The 15,119-nt window shown below is 30.9% G+C and overlaps 1 protein-coding gene across 6 annotated transcripts in view; it reads left to right on the forward strand.

The window, feature by feature from the left end:
- LOC119602010 (heterogeneous nuclear ribonucleoprotein K) overlaps positions 1-15,119 on the forward strand; it is an 83,853-nt gene that overhangs the window by 1,116 nt on the left and 67,618 nt on the right. For 4 of the 6 annotated variants that reach the window (XM_037953324.1, XM_037953325.1, XM_037953320.1 and 1 more), the window contains exon 2: positions 4,318-4,452. The exons of the other annotated variants lie outside the window; for them this stretch is intronic. Coding sequence is in view for 2 of the 4 variants with exons in the window: in XM_037953320.1 (XP_037809248.1) it covers positions 4,446-4,452 (7 nt within the window). In the remaining 2 variants the exon portion in view is untranslated. The remainder of the gene's footprint in view (positions 1-4,317; positions 4,453-15,119) is intronic. 6 annotated transcript variants of the gene reach the window in all.

A 15,119-nucleotide genomic window follows, 5' to 3' on the forward strand; every position in this document is an offset into this window, starting at 1 on the left:
ATCACCATGTGAAAAACTTTGTACAGTAGAAAATATAGAAGATAAAGGCCTGCTATAGTATACAAAGTTTGTTCTACACTGATGTTGAAAATTTAAGTTCGCTTTTAGAGAAGTAATTAATTTCTTTGTCATCTAATTAGTCTCATGGTCATCTAATTTATCAAATTAAAATGGAAAAGTCCATTAACTAGTTTATTAACTGTTTTATTTACAATTCAGTCTTTGGATTAGACTATTGACTAGTGTAATGACTATTTCATGGATTTGTCGACCAAAGATTGTCAAATCGAGGATAGGTGTATCAAACGATTTTTTTTTCCCAACAAAGAACTATCGGCCACAGACGAGCTGTTATAACAACACCTAATCAAATGTATTGTCTAAAAAAAACAATCAGCCTTTAGGAAAAAAGCAATGCTCTAAGGTAAATAATTGAGCTATCGAAACCATCCCCAATTGAATATGATTCTGTTTAAACTGTACTTTGTGTTTTACTAGACGTTTTCGAGTATATGCGATCATTACCGTAACTGAAATTACACTGACCAAAAAATACTTATTTTTAGTTAAATGTTACGGAGAAATTTTTATAAGGTGATGACAGAACTACATCTAATACAACATCTACTAAACCATTTGTTTTCGTTTGAGCTGTTTCAACTGTCAAAATTTAATTGTTATTTTTACGTCTGTTGTAATTTTCACCACCTTGTAAGTTCAACTTTTGAAATTCATATTTTGTATTTCTCAATAATACAATGGAGTCCATAGACTTTCAGCGCTGAGTGAGGGATTTTTTCCTTTACCTTCCCCAAAGACTGATCATACAGTGGTGGCTACGATTTTAGCACACTTGGTATATGTTGCCTATAACATAAAATATTTCCTATAGTTCTTAACTTTTTTAACAAATTATTTTTTATGCGTAACACATGTCCTTCGATGATCACGACACATTACATTTTGTTCCACTACTTTGTTGCATATAGATTTTTTTCTTTCCAAAGTACATCTACCCCCAAAAAAATATGGACATAAATTTAGCACAAAATTAAAAAATCATTAAAAAATTAAAAATAAAACAAAACAACCGGCTATATTTATCTTATTGCACTTAAAATTTTATATTTTGTGGAATAGTTGCAGATTTTGATAATATCATTTCTCCTCCTGGACATAATCTTCACCAGAACCCTCTAGAAATTTCATGACATAAATATTAACTTTCAGCCCATAAATTGGCAAAATTCTTGGTGATTTCTGCTTTTATTTGTTGGTCCATATCATGTTATATGTTCTCTATTGAATTGGAATCGAGAAAATATACTGGGCACTGCACACATGACAATCCCGCTCGCTTCCAAGCAGCTCATCTCAGCACTTTTAGCATATTTACGGTCGATGTCGACCAAAAAACGCCATCTTTGTCCTCCGATTTTTTTTAATAAAGTATTTAAGATCCTATTTTGAAGTCATACGGATCCATTTCTGCATCCAACATCAATATAGGACCAACAGCACGCCAAGAAAATGCAATGAATACCATGAAATTTCCCCCTATTGTGATATATGATTTCTCTGGAACACTTTAGCTTTATCTGCATGATTGGAGGATACTAGTTGAAGATTAATAGGATCAAATTTGATGGAAAAATGTAATTATGCTGTACTCCAAACATGCAGCAACAACCAAAGTGTACATTTAAAACCATAAAACACAATGGGTGAAATATGACGAATTCGGAGGCGTTTTCCGGGCGTAGTGGAGGTTTTATACGCAAGGTGGATGCACAAATGGATCAGTATGACTATCAAAATAGACTGTTAAATATTTTAGTAAAAAAATTAGTGGACAAAAGTTCAGTTAAATGGCGTTTTTTGGTCGACAATGACCCAAAATATGTTAAAAGTACAGAGAGGAGCTTCTTGGAAGCGAGCGAGATTGACATGTTTGCAGCGCCCAGAATAATTTCTAGATCCCAATCCAATAGGGAACATATTAAACGAAATGGTGCAACAAATAAAACACAAATTCCTAAGAATTTTGCCTATTTATGGGCTGAAAGTTAAAATTTATGTCATGAAATTTCTAGTGTGTACTGGTGAAGATTATGTCCAGGAGAAGAAATTATGTTATCAAAATGTGCAACTATTCTACAAAATATAAAATTTTAAGTGCAATTACATAAATTTATCCGGTTTCTTTGCTTTATTTTTAATTTTTTAATGATTTTTTTTATTTTGTGCTAAACTTATGTCCAGATTTTTTTGGGGGTAGATGTACTTTGGAAAGAAAAAAATCTATATGCAACAAAGTAGTGGAACAAAATGTAATGTGTCGTGATCCTCGAAGGACATGTGTTACGCATAAAAAAGAATTTGTTAAAAAAGTTAAGAACTATAGGAAATATTTGATCTTATATTTAACAGATACCAAATGTGCTAACCTCATGGACGCCACTGTATGTTGAGGATGATGCGGTCTATACGAAACAAATAGGCATTAGTTATATTGATCAATCCAGATCTCAGTTGTGCCAGAACTAATCTTGTTTTACGTGACAGTATGTGTTCTTCTTCTGCAATAGGGTATGGATATTGTTACGATAATGTGTAAAAGCTATTACCAAGCGGATCATGTATATAACGCTTTATGCAGTTGTTGTACATTCGAACATCTTTTCTGAAATGCTTCAGGGGAGACTCCAATTGCGTTACATTGTATTTGGAATGATTCCTCTTATGACATTCTAGAAGTTGTGTTTGAATATCATAGTGTTGTGATCCTTGACCGGTAAAAATTTTATTTTCTCATGAAAATGGTGTTCTAAGGACATCTGTAAGCAAATTTCTCCCTATCACTCAGCAATACAGACCACGCTGGGGCGACCAATCGTTTTGTATGTAGCCAAAAAGGTTTCTTTGTCCGTACTCCAAGTACTGCCGGCAAGTGCTTTAAGTACTTTTGTTCCGCAAAACTCATCAATGTTGTGGCCTGTTACCATAATCGTGCAGTCGTCCGCATACGAAAGGTTTATGTAGCTTTGAAAGGTGACGGGACCCTGCTCTGAAGAACCCCTTGTTTAATTCTACGGTGTTTGGAGCATGAGTCTCAAAACTCGACAAACGACTGGCGGCCACTCAAATAGTTTACAATAATCCATCAGTTTGTAATAATTTCGTATAGGTATGTAGATAATTTTCTGTCGTAGTTTGCGGAACAGTTCAGCAATCATTTTAAATATTTCCGGATTGTGTTTAAAATGTAATTTATTATATAGAGTACTAAAACCGAACTAAGGCGAATTAAAGCTTTGACTTAAATAATCTGAAAATAAACTATTCTCTTTTTGCTAGGTATTTATTTATATTTTTAAATTTATAAAAATTTGTCCAAAGTCTTTTAAAGACAAAATAACTAGACGTCTCAATTTAGTTGTTTAGAAAAAGTAAAAAGTTAAAAAAATAAATATTCAAATTGTTTACTTATTTTTGTTAAATCTTCACTTCACAGTAAACTGCTGCAATTTAAAATCGCATTACTTCTGGCGAAATAAAAATAATTAAAATTAAAAAAAAAAAAACATCTCCTGATGTTTTAAATTTCTAACAAAAATTTATCTAGATTAATTATATGCATTAGTATTTCGTCACAATAAATATATTATTAATTAATACACCTGTTAATTATTCTTACTAATTCAATTCACATGGCCTGTCTCCTGGTGTGTTTGTGTAACAATGAAAATCACACTATAATTTTCGCATACATTACATTTGTGTTCTGTGTTTCTTTGTTTATTTATTTTATTTATTCGAATCAATGTTTGTTTTTATTAAAAATGTTTCTGTTTTTATTTTTGTTCATTTTTGGTATTTTATAATATTAATGCACATGTTGACATTGAACCAAATTCTTTTCCATTTATAAGTTTGTTTTGATTTTGGTTTGTGTGTTTTTGCCCCAATAAGATGCATCTTTATGTTTGTATGGCAGCAACATTACAAAATACATTGTTTTGTTCAACTGTTGTGTTGCTGTTGTTCATGACTTTAAAAAGACAATACAACAAACACTTGTTTATTTTTCCTTGCCTAAAATGGTAATAAAAAACCAAGACTCTTCTAAAGCAATGTGATGCAATTGCTTAGGTTCGTGCACCCGCCATAAAATTAATCTTAAAAAAAGTTGTTGCAAGCGCATATGTGAATGAATTTTAAAACTGCACAATTTTTTTTTTGTATATTATCTATTATCTTCTTAAACTACAACAAAAATATCAACAATAATGTTTGTTTATTTACCTTTTTTTACAGAATTAAACTTTAAACAAGAAAAGTGAATAAAGGTGTTTTTTGTTAAACATATTTCTCACAAAAGAAAACTAGAAAAACTATAACAAAACAAATCTTCAACTAGAAAGACCACTTGTTTTTAATTCATTATGACAAGTAAGTAGTTGTACTAAAATATTTAGAAACTGCTTAAGGTTTGGGTTTGTTTATACTAGATTTTACTTTTTGTAAATTTTGTTAATTTTTTTTATATGTATTTATGAAAATTGTTGAAAAGAAAAATAAATATTTCACATTTCTTAATTTAAGCTTTTGTTACTTTATGTTGCATGCTTTTTTTTATAATTTTAAACTACGAATTTATAAGTGATGAGTTTGAAGGGTAAATAATTATTTTATTATAAAATGTTTTATTTTTTCTGAAAGTCTTCTTTTATCTATTGGGTTTCTTCCTTGAGTTCATTCCTTGAGTTTTTTTTTGTTGATTATTCTCAAATTATATCCTCTATGTTTGGATGTACCGTCGACGTTATTTATAGTCATACCCTTTTGCCAAGAAAAAGTTTTTTGAATTGTTTAGAGATCTCTGCTATTCTTTGACAAATCGTCAGTTTACGATTCAAAGAGTATTTTAATAGTAAAAATTATAACTTCATATTGTGAGTAATAAATTTGTCGTAAAATAAAGGCAAAATGTAGCAAAAGATTAATTTTTTACATTCATGTTTCTTTCCTTGTTCTTTCAAACTTTAGGTTCAGATATCTCAAAGAAGAAATAAACTTTTATTTTCAAGCTAATAGTTAGAACATTAAACAGATTTTACAAATTTTTATTAATAAAGGTTATTATGTATAACGTTGATTCTCCAAACTTTTTATATCTAAATTTAGATATCTCGGAAAACAAACCAAACATAAATTGTATTAGTTCTACAACTAGTTTCAGAACGCTTGATTAAAAATCCTGTTATTTGTCATCCTCGGAAGTAGTTTTGGAGGACATATATACAAATATACCTTCTTTAGAACAGTTCTGGAGTTCTCATTTCATTGAGTTTTCCTTATAAACTCCTTAGAAGTACCTTAAATTTAGGTTAAGAAGGGTTATGCACCATGAAGAAGTGCCACACCACTCGGAGATCATAAGATCCATTGTGATTCACTCAATAGAGTGTGAAAATCCAAAGCTAGGGAAACAAAATACTAAAAAGAACAGCAAATAACAAGTAAAATGTAGGGAGAATAAACCAAGTCGATTCCTAAGTTGGTTTCAATCTGGAAGTTTTACCGAATCGCTTCACAAAGGAAGAAGTTGTGAAAGAACATAAAACTCCCTATAAAATCCAGTCGAAGAGATGATTAAATCACTAATAGACTGCGAGGGTTGAATCCCACAATTTTCCAAAGTTCATAATGGAACCTATTTCAAAGCCATTTCAACCTGAAATTCTGAATTCTTGAATTCTAGGATTGTGGCAAAGTAAGTGCCACTAGTTCCTCTGCATCGCATAGCCTGCAATAGTTTGCTGTATTACTGACCCATTTACTGATAGAAATACTTTAGAATAACAGTAATATTCCATAGAACGCGTTCTAGATCGAAAGAAACAATTATATTTTCATTGCAGTTTCCTTATGAATACGTCTCGATACTTTAGTGTGTAGTTTTGGAGCTTTTAAGTTTATCTATAAGGAACAAATATTTGTCTTCTATTAACTTTTAAAGCCTAATTATAATATACATACACTAGCATAAGCAACTGTGCGCAGCGACATTCAAAAGGTGATACCATCGGACGTTGACCAATTGCCTATTGCCAAACGCTCACAAATTGTTGCATCAAATGGCTACAGATGCAACGAGAGTCCTAAATGTACAACCCCCCCCCCCCTGTGGGAAACAACTTCCCAGTTATTCTAGAACCATTTTAAAACAATTAAGGGCCGGCGGGTGCAATATCCTAAACTGCTACCGTGAACGAATTGCTCCCGGCAGTATAAGACGTTCCAATTCATTGTCTCCCTATGTGGACAATTAAACAATTGTCCAGACAAGGATTGCGCCCTATAAGACCTATGGTTGAGACCAACAGAGGTGGCACAGTTTCTCCAGCTTCCACAGGCACAAACTCGAACAATTAAAAATTTTCGAACTGTCGACCAGAGTCGTAAATATGCTGTATAAAACTTATATGGGAAACTATATACATAAAATGTACTTAATAAAGTTTCATAAAATCATTTGCTTAAGATAGGAGTAAAGCAGCTGGTTTAACAAAACCTTAAACTAACTTATGCACATTATAATTCCCTTTACACTCCTGAATTTCAGCCGGATAAAATTGCTTATCATTTTTTTATCAAAACAAAATTTTACTCAATGACTTTCTTTTCAATTTCATCAGAATATTTTCAATTATTTACGAATAGAAGGTGTATTTCATTTCAAAATATTCATAACCTAAAATTTTATAGTTTTCTTAGTTAAACTATGGAATTTTTAAATATGCAAATATCTTTATGAATTTATAATTTAATAATTAAGAAAAAAAAAAAAACAACATTTTAAAAGAAATCAATATGTTTTTTCTATAAACCTGTCAATGTTTTATACATTTTGCACATGATTGATAATGTACAAAAATTTTAAAAATTGTTTCTTTTAATGTGCATGAGAACTATAAATACCTTTTAGAAACCAGTTTTCGTTGTTTCTAATTGCAATTTTTTTGTATAAACAGTTATAGGTGTTGATGATGGCAAGCAAAGATGTTTCTTTAATAAAATAACCCTGAATATTCTTTAGTATCTAAATAATAAATTGATTTCTCAAAAGATTCTTATTGTTTATCACATCCCAAGATATTTCTAAAACTTGTTTATGTTTCATATTTTTTTATTTGCTTAATACATAATTACAGTTATATAAAACATTATTTATTAAATATTTAATAAATATTAGAAAAATAACTATAAAAACTAAATTATTAGGTTATTTAAATTGTATGGCTACTAGATAAAACGAAATATATGAAATTTGTGATATTAGTGGAAAATTTTTTCAAGTTATTTTGTTATGGTTTATTTAAATACTTTCTACACATTCAATTAGTTGCCATCTATTTTTTTAATAAATTAAACTTGTTTTTAATTTTAATTATGGCTTAATCATAGAAATTTATATATTATTGAATAATAAATTATTTAGATTGAAAAGCATCATCTTTTATAATGTTAACTTAATTGTTTGCATTTCTTAAATAATATTAATGTTTCAAGTACTCAAATCTAAGAGGAACAAAAATGGATCGGTTTTAATAACATTTTTGAAATTATTTAAAAATATTTTTAATGTATGTTATTTTATAGTTTTACAAAATCTTCGGAAATTCGGTACATGATTTCGATTTTCAAAATCATTTGGTAACTTGGTCTCAATATGTCTTTAACGGAGCACTGTGTAATATGTTTCAATTCGTTTTAAAAGGCTAACCTCTTGAGTCTGTAATTTGTGATATTATTATTTAAGCCTACCCTTCTCCTTTGGAGCTCGTTAGGACAAGTTCATGATTTTATGGAATCAATTTACAATAGTTTCAGATAGGTGGTTTTACCATCCTATTCCTGCCATCTATACAAAGGCTCAAACCTAATCTAGCTAGTTCGTCCGTGACCTCATTATCATGCCGTGCCCCGGCACCTAACACCGTCTAATGGTAAACATTCTCCTAATATCTCTAAAATCTAATCTTGGCGCGAATGTACTGTGTGACAAGACAATGCTCTGAGAGCGGACATAAATTGTCACAACAGACACTAAATTGATATGATTCCGTATCAGTCCATCGCTTTCCAGATCGCTAGGATTTCAGCTTGGAAGATACTGCATTCGTTTGGGCATTTAAGGACCGGTATCAGCGGCACCCGTGCCTGTATTCATCTTGGACTCGTCAATGAAAACTACATACCCATCAAACAATCTATTATTATTAGATATTAAGTAATCGGAAACTCTTGATGTTTCTGCATGAAAATACAAAACGATGCTGAATTAAACACATTTTTCAAGTGTCGAAAGAAGCATGCAAGTGTCTCGGTTTTTTGAAACAGTGTTAGACATACTTCACTCCATCTGACCTTCTTACTGGAATACAACTCTATATATATGGGCCGGAGCATTGAATTATATTTTGGAACTACTCCACTGCGTACAGGAGAGGGCGACGATACTTATTAGTGACAGTAGGGATTGATTCACTGAAGAACCGTCGCAACGTGTGCTTTAATTTACTGTTCTATAGATACTACAATGGAATGTAAATCTCTGAAATTAGGGAACTTGTTCCCGATATTCTTACGTAACACAAGTCTTTCTTCAAGAACGCAGCCATTTGTGGTAGATTGGCTGCACTGTTTGTATGTGCAATAAACTTCCTGCAGAAGTATTTCCTGCCACTTTCGATGTAAGATGATTTAAATCAAATGTTTTTAATATATTTTTCATTAAAAAACTTAGTTATTCATTGAACAAATCGAGAAATATATTTTCAATTTTTTTAAGCTACATTTAGAAAATAATGATTGATGTGCTATTGATCATAACTTAATTCTTACAATGGCCAGTCAAATAGAGAAAAAGAGATACTAATTTTAAGACTTCACTCAAATAAAATACAATTTGTTTTTCCAAAATTTAAATTTTACAAAATTATTCCTAAGCAACATGCTAATTTGTAATATACTAAAGTAAGTACATACATAAATACATATATAAAACCACACATATGCACTCAAACGTTAAGAAAAGTTGTGGTCACTAATTGCATACACCGACAGCCAATAAAACACATCGTATATATCGACACCATAATTAATCGTGCTATTATTTTAAATACATATGTATGTATGTACGTATGGCAGTAAACGGTAAATATGTATGTGGTTTAGACGAAGTTGTTGTTGTTTCTTGTATGTTGTTGCTGTAAAGTAAAAAAGGACATGATTAAACATTTCCATCATACGAATTAAAATGTTTCCAAAAGTCAGCCAGCGTTAAAGTATTTTAGTTTTCTAATATTAAGTATACTTTTCCAAATATAATTTGAAGTTTTCTTTGTTTCAATATTCTTTAGGAGGCATATTTTGTTTTTTTTTGTATTTTTTGTATTTGTGGTTCTGTCAGCATGGATGTTTAGTTTGAAATATTGATTGCAAGGACAATGAATGAAACACAAAACTATTATTATCCACCACTATTTCGGTGTACATATTTATATGTATTCCCAAGGCATACTACCGTCAATTGTTATTGAGGTATTGTTGTTGTATAGTAAGTGTTTACAATGACCATACAATCATATTGTCAGTCTTTGGTCATTACAAAACGAAGTATGTAGTATGTTTGAGAAGCAATTATTTGAACTATTACAGCCACCCCCAAAAATTATAAAAAAAACTAAACATTATAATGCTAGATTGTAGGTACATAATAATGTTTATAATTTAAAACGTAATGGACAATTTTGAAATGCAATTTTCAAGGTAGTGTATGTAATAGTAGCTGGAGTTTTTATAAGGTTATTACAAACATTAAAATTGTAAAAAAATTAAATTTAAATTTATTTAAAATGTAATGGATTAATTAAAAAAATAAATTCACTATTGATTGAAATCTTACTCAATGAAAAACTTTGAAATACAATATTTTATGTAAATGTTTTACAGATCAGAGATTTAGGAACTTAATTATAATAACAAAAGATCTGCTATGGAAAGAAGATTTGTTATTAATAGTATTTAAAATATTAATCATTATGAAATTTTGTCTGGGGTTTATGTATCTATATTGATGAAAGAGCAGACTGCCTGTCAAATAGGCCTTGAGCAATTCTTTGGTATTCTCAGAGGTTATGCCAACGCTAAGTGTGACTCTTGGGTAACTTCTGAATTCGTTCGCCATTGTGAAGGAATACCAGGGCTTAGACAAACAAAACGCCAAGGGGAAAATCCTAAAAGCTACTAGCGCTAAATAAAGGCAATCTTAGAGTACTAACTTAATTATTTACTGGACAATGTGGTCTTAGATAGCATCAAATCACTCTACACACCTCTATAAGCGAATGTATGCAGATTCTGTGACCTACAAGAGGAAATCTCAGAACATATTGTATGTAACTGTCCATTATTGAGGTCTCGCAGTGCTAAGATTCTGGGGGCTGCCTTACTAACCTCAAAAATGAATCTTCAATCTCTCACCAACAAAACCAGTTACCCTCATGAGTGTATTGAAGTTACTATGGTGAACGAAATGGGCTGCACAAAAGATTCACACTCGGGTCGTAGTGCTTTGTCTCCCTTCAATATAATCTAATCTAAATGTATATTGATTTCCGATAATCAGTTGATTCGTTGTTGTTGCAATAGCTGAAACTATAATATATAACGGGATCTACATTCCGGGGGGTCCGCGAAAAGGTCTACCAAAACATTAATTGAGAATATTCAGCATTTATGCCATAAAAATTAGACGTACTCGCGAACGTATAATGAAAAATGTAGGAGTTATTAAGAGTTTTCTCGATTATAAAAACTTTATTCTTTTGGTCGCCAAGTCGTGGTGCACCTTTTTATGCTGCATAACTCTATAAATCTATTCTTAGCTGGAGTGATTTACCAAAAAGTTCTAAAAATGTACGAGACATGATAACTAGCGGCCTTATTCATAATATACAACTTGACTATATATTAAAACCAATAAAACCAATGCAGGTCTGCTGACTTACCTCAAGGGGTTTCCTGGACCATAAAATGTTAGGAACAAAATGAAATAGTGTTGGGTAAGCAGTTGAATATGTAGTGGAAGTCATGGGAATTCTCACCACAAGCAGTGCATTCTTTAGGGACGGCATATGCAGGACCAGTAGGTGTTAAGCCTGTTGCTCCATCCTAATCTCAGTTGAGCCAGAAATACTCTGTTTTTCTCCGGCAGATTTTCTTTCAAGTTTGACATTCTAGTTAATCCGTCTAGCGGACTGTTTAAAAGTACTTAAACTTTTTATTATAAACATTACAGTAGAGGAAGATTTACTTTTACTTTACAAAAAGTTTTATCTCATGATAGTCCTTTCAATTCAGTTATAAATTTGTCCATCAAAAATAATGTGAAAAATATTAAAACAATTAAACATTTCTATTCAAAGAGCTCACTAGCACTTAGTATATTAATTTGCGATATCACGTTATTTAAAATTACAACTAAAATAAGTGTATATTCAAAAATAGTCATAAAAAGAAGTTAAGATTTTCTTTTACTTTATAAAAAGTTTCATTTTGTAAAATACCATTTAATTCAATTATAAATTTGTCCACCAAAATAAAGTGCACATATTAAAACAACTTAACTTTTCTATTCAAAGTGCTCATGAGCATGTGTTGTTTCCGACATGTTCTTATGAAAATTTTTAATTTTTTTTGTCGGTGGTATTCTTATTATAACTTATATTGTTCTCAAATACATAATATATCCCAGTAAACATAGAGGTTTAATTACAAATTTAAATTGATTACAAATGTTGCAGGTTCTGTATATCTTATTTATGGGTTATTCAAGGGCATTTCAAGAAAAGTCGCCGAAGTTATCTTTAAAAAGAGTTTTAGTTTGAGATACTTTTAAGAAATCTATTCGATTAAAAAAGGAAATAAAATATTTTTTCAAACTTAGAATATTTATGTTTGCTGGTACATATTACGTCTGTATACATACAAACACACACACACTTATATACACCGTAATTGTATGTGAAATTATGTATGTATGTATATGTATTATATTATTAGTAATTGTCATAGGATATAACATCCATTTAATATTTTTCCGCTAAATTATAGAGTGTGTGTCCCAAGGACTATTGAAAAAGTAGATTAAAACAGGTAATGTTTACTCCTTCTATGTTATTGGACAACCTTCTTTCCGTCCTTATTTCCGTTTTTCATATATTTGTTATATTTTTTTATAGGACGTACTCGTCGTCGTCCTCGTCATCATCATCAGCAGCACAACCACTTTATTTCATTCCATTGCTAGTTTTATACTTTGTATGTAGATCTAGAGGTTTGCGTGTTTTGTATTATGTCTGACATGTGTGTTTGTATTATGGTTGTAACTGTGTGGTTTTGTTGTTTATGTCCTGCTCGTGTCTCGATTTGTGTTTCCGTGCTATCATTTCGTGTTGTCTATAAGTTGCTATAGTCTAAACTTTTTTATAACTATACATACATTTATTCACTAGAATATTTTTTTAGTTTTGTTTGTTATCCTTTTTTCTTTAGATTTTTCCTTTTTTTCTACCACATTTGGTCATAGTTTGTGTTGCTGTTGTTATTGGTATAATTGTAAAACGTCGTTGTAGTGTTCTCTGTATGGTTACTCATTTGTCCAAATGGCTAACCGCTTGTCAATCTTCTATCATCATTATATTACTTTACAATGTGCTGCATGTGTATGTTTGTCTGTTCATTTTTGACTACTGCATTTACATGTTGTAATTGTAGAATAAAATTTACGAAGACAAATTTATAAGTAGAAGATATTAGGGGATTTCTAACGAGTGTAGAAATATTCCCCGAAATGTTATTAACTAGATGGGAATTTGTTAATTTCATGATAACTTATATTCAAAATTTACCTAAATTCTGAAATAAAAAGCCTTTTCTATGCTATAAATAATATTACATTTAATTGAAAATTTCTTGCATGGAAACCCTGTGACAGTGTTAACTCTAAAATATAACATTTATTCACAAATTTTAAATATATATGTATGTAGATTTCAGCCAAGTACGTATTGCTTGTAATGTAAGAAGTGACATAAAAAAGTATGAATGTATATAAATTAGAAAAATTAAAAAAATTCTAAAATCACTAAATTGCCTCAATTAAATAATTTCATCATTAATGTTCACTGTCATTTATTTATAACACACTCACACATAATACATTTTATGTTCTTTTAGTTATTCGATAATAAGCAATATTTTCTTATGGTTTATTATAAATTAAAACACGGTTTTATAGTTTAAACTATGGAAGGAGATATTTTGTAAAATTGCTCTTACATTTTATTTAGGTAACAGTTCACTCTAACCGTTTATGAATGAAATAATATTTCAACAGATCTACTTTCTTATTTACTTATCAAAATGTACCTTTAAAGACCGTTTTTGAAAAATTTAGAAAAATATAGAAGTATATCTCTTAATGTTTAAACACGTTCTATATATTGATTTTACTCCTTTGTTACGATTGTACTCATTGTAATGCAGAGCCAAATCGCTACTTTAGTGTCCTAAAGTACCGGTCCACACAGGTAAACTTTTTTGGGAAAATTTTGATTTTGTGTGTGAGAGAAATATCAATAATCTCTTCCGTTGTACGAAGTTTCTTGTACTCGGAAACTTGTTTTGTTATGTTATTCTTCTCATTCGTACAAAAACAAATCTATGCAATCAATACCTAGTTGCTGAAACAAAAGTGTCTCTGTGTAGACAATAGGGATAAAAGAACTTAGAAAATGTTTCCCGGTGTGGACCGGCACAAAGTAATATCAGTCAATCTTCTCTTTACTGCTCCCAAGTAATCTAGAGAGTATATACTTGTTTTTAGTATTGCCTTATGGGCAATATTTGATTGAACGAGTCTAGTCTAAGACTTTTTGTTCGTAAATGGGACATCTATACTAGATTCACCCTAGTCGCGGATGTTGGAGAGCTAGAGATAATTGATGACCTAATTTGCCATTGTCCTAGATTAAAATGATTCGGTAATAGATACCACGACGAACTGGAAAACATTGTTAGATGTCATCCATGCAAATTGCAAAGTTTTCCTGTGTGGACCGGCACAAAGTAATACAAAGACAAAGTCAAACGTCTCTTTACTGTACCGAAGCAATCTAGAAAGCAGACAGTTGTATATTTTTTGTACTTTAGAAAGTAGTTATTTAACCTCAAATGCCTTATGGCCAATATTTGATAGAACAGAACTAGTCAAAGACTTTTTGTTAGCAAATGGGACATCTATACTAGATTCAGGCTAGACGCAGAGACAATTGATGACCTAATTTGCCATTGTCCTAGATTAAAATGATTCGGTAATAGATACCACGACGAACTGGAAAACATTGTTAGATGTCATCCATGCAAATTGCAAAGTTTTCCTGTGTGGACCGGCACAAAGTAATACAAAGACAAAGTCAAACGTCTCTTTACTGTACCCAAGCAATCTAGAAAGCAGACAGTTGTATATTTTTTGTACTTTAGAAAGTAGTTATTTAACCTCAAATGCCTTATGGCCAATATTTGATAGAACAGAACTAGTCAAAGACTTTATGTTAGCAAATGGGACATCTATACTAGATTCAGGATAGACGCAGATGTTGTAGTGCTAGAGACAATTGATGACCTAATTTGCTATTGTCCTAGATTAAAATGATTTGGTAATAGATACCACGACGAACTAGAAAACATTGTTAGATGTCATCCATGCAAATTGCAAAGTTTACCTGTGTGGACCGGCACAAAGTAATACGAAGATAAAGTCAAAGGTCTCTTTACTGTGCCCAAGTAATCTAGAAAGCAGGCAGTTGTATCTTCTTTTGTACTTTAGAAAGTAGTTATTTAACTTTAAAGGCCTTATGGCCAATATTTGATTGAACATATCTAGTCTAAGGCTTTCTGTTAGCAAATGGGACATCTTTAACAGATTTAGGCTAGTCACCGATGTTGGGGAGCTAGAGACAATTGATGACATAATTTGCCATTGTCCT

The sequence above is a fragment of the Lucilia sericata genome, unplaced genomic scaffold, assembly GCF_015586225.1.
Source record: "Lucilia sericata isolate MDLA Ls3-8-SP2 unplaced genomic scaffold, ASM1558622v1 Contig000206F_arrow, whole genome shotgun sequence".
In the NCBI taxonomy this organism is placed as follows: Eukaryota; Metazoa; Arthropoda; class Insecta; order Diptera; family Calliphoridae; genus Lucilia; species Lucilia sericata.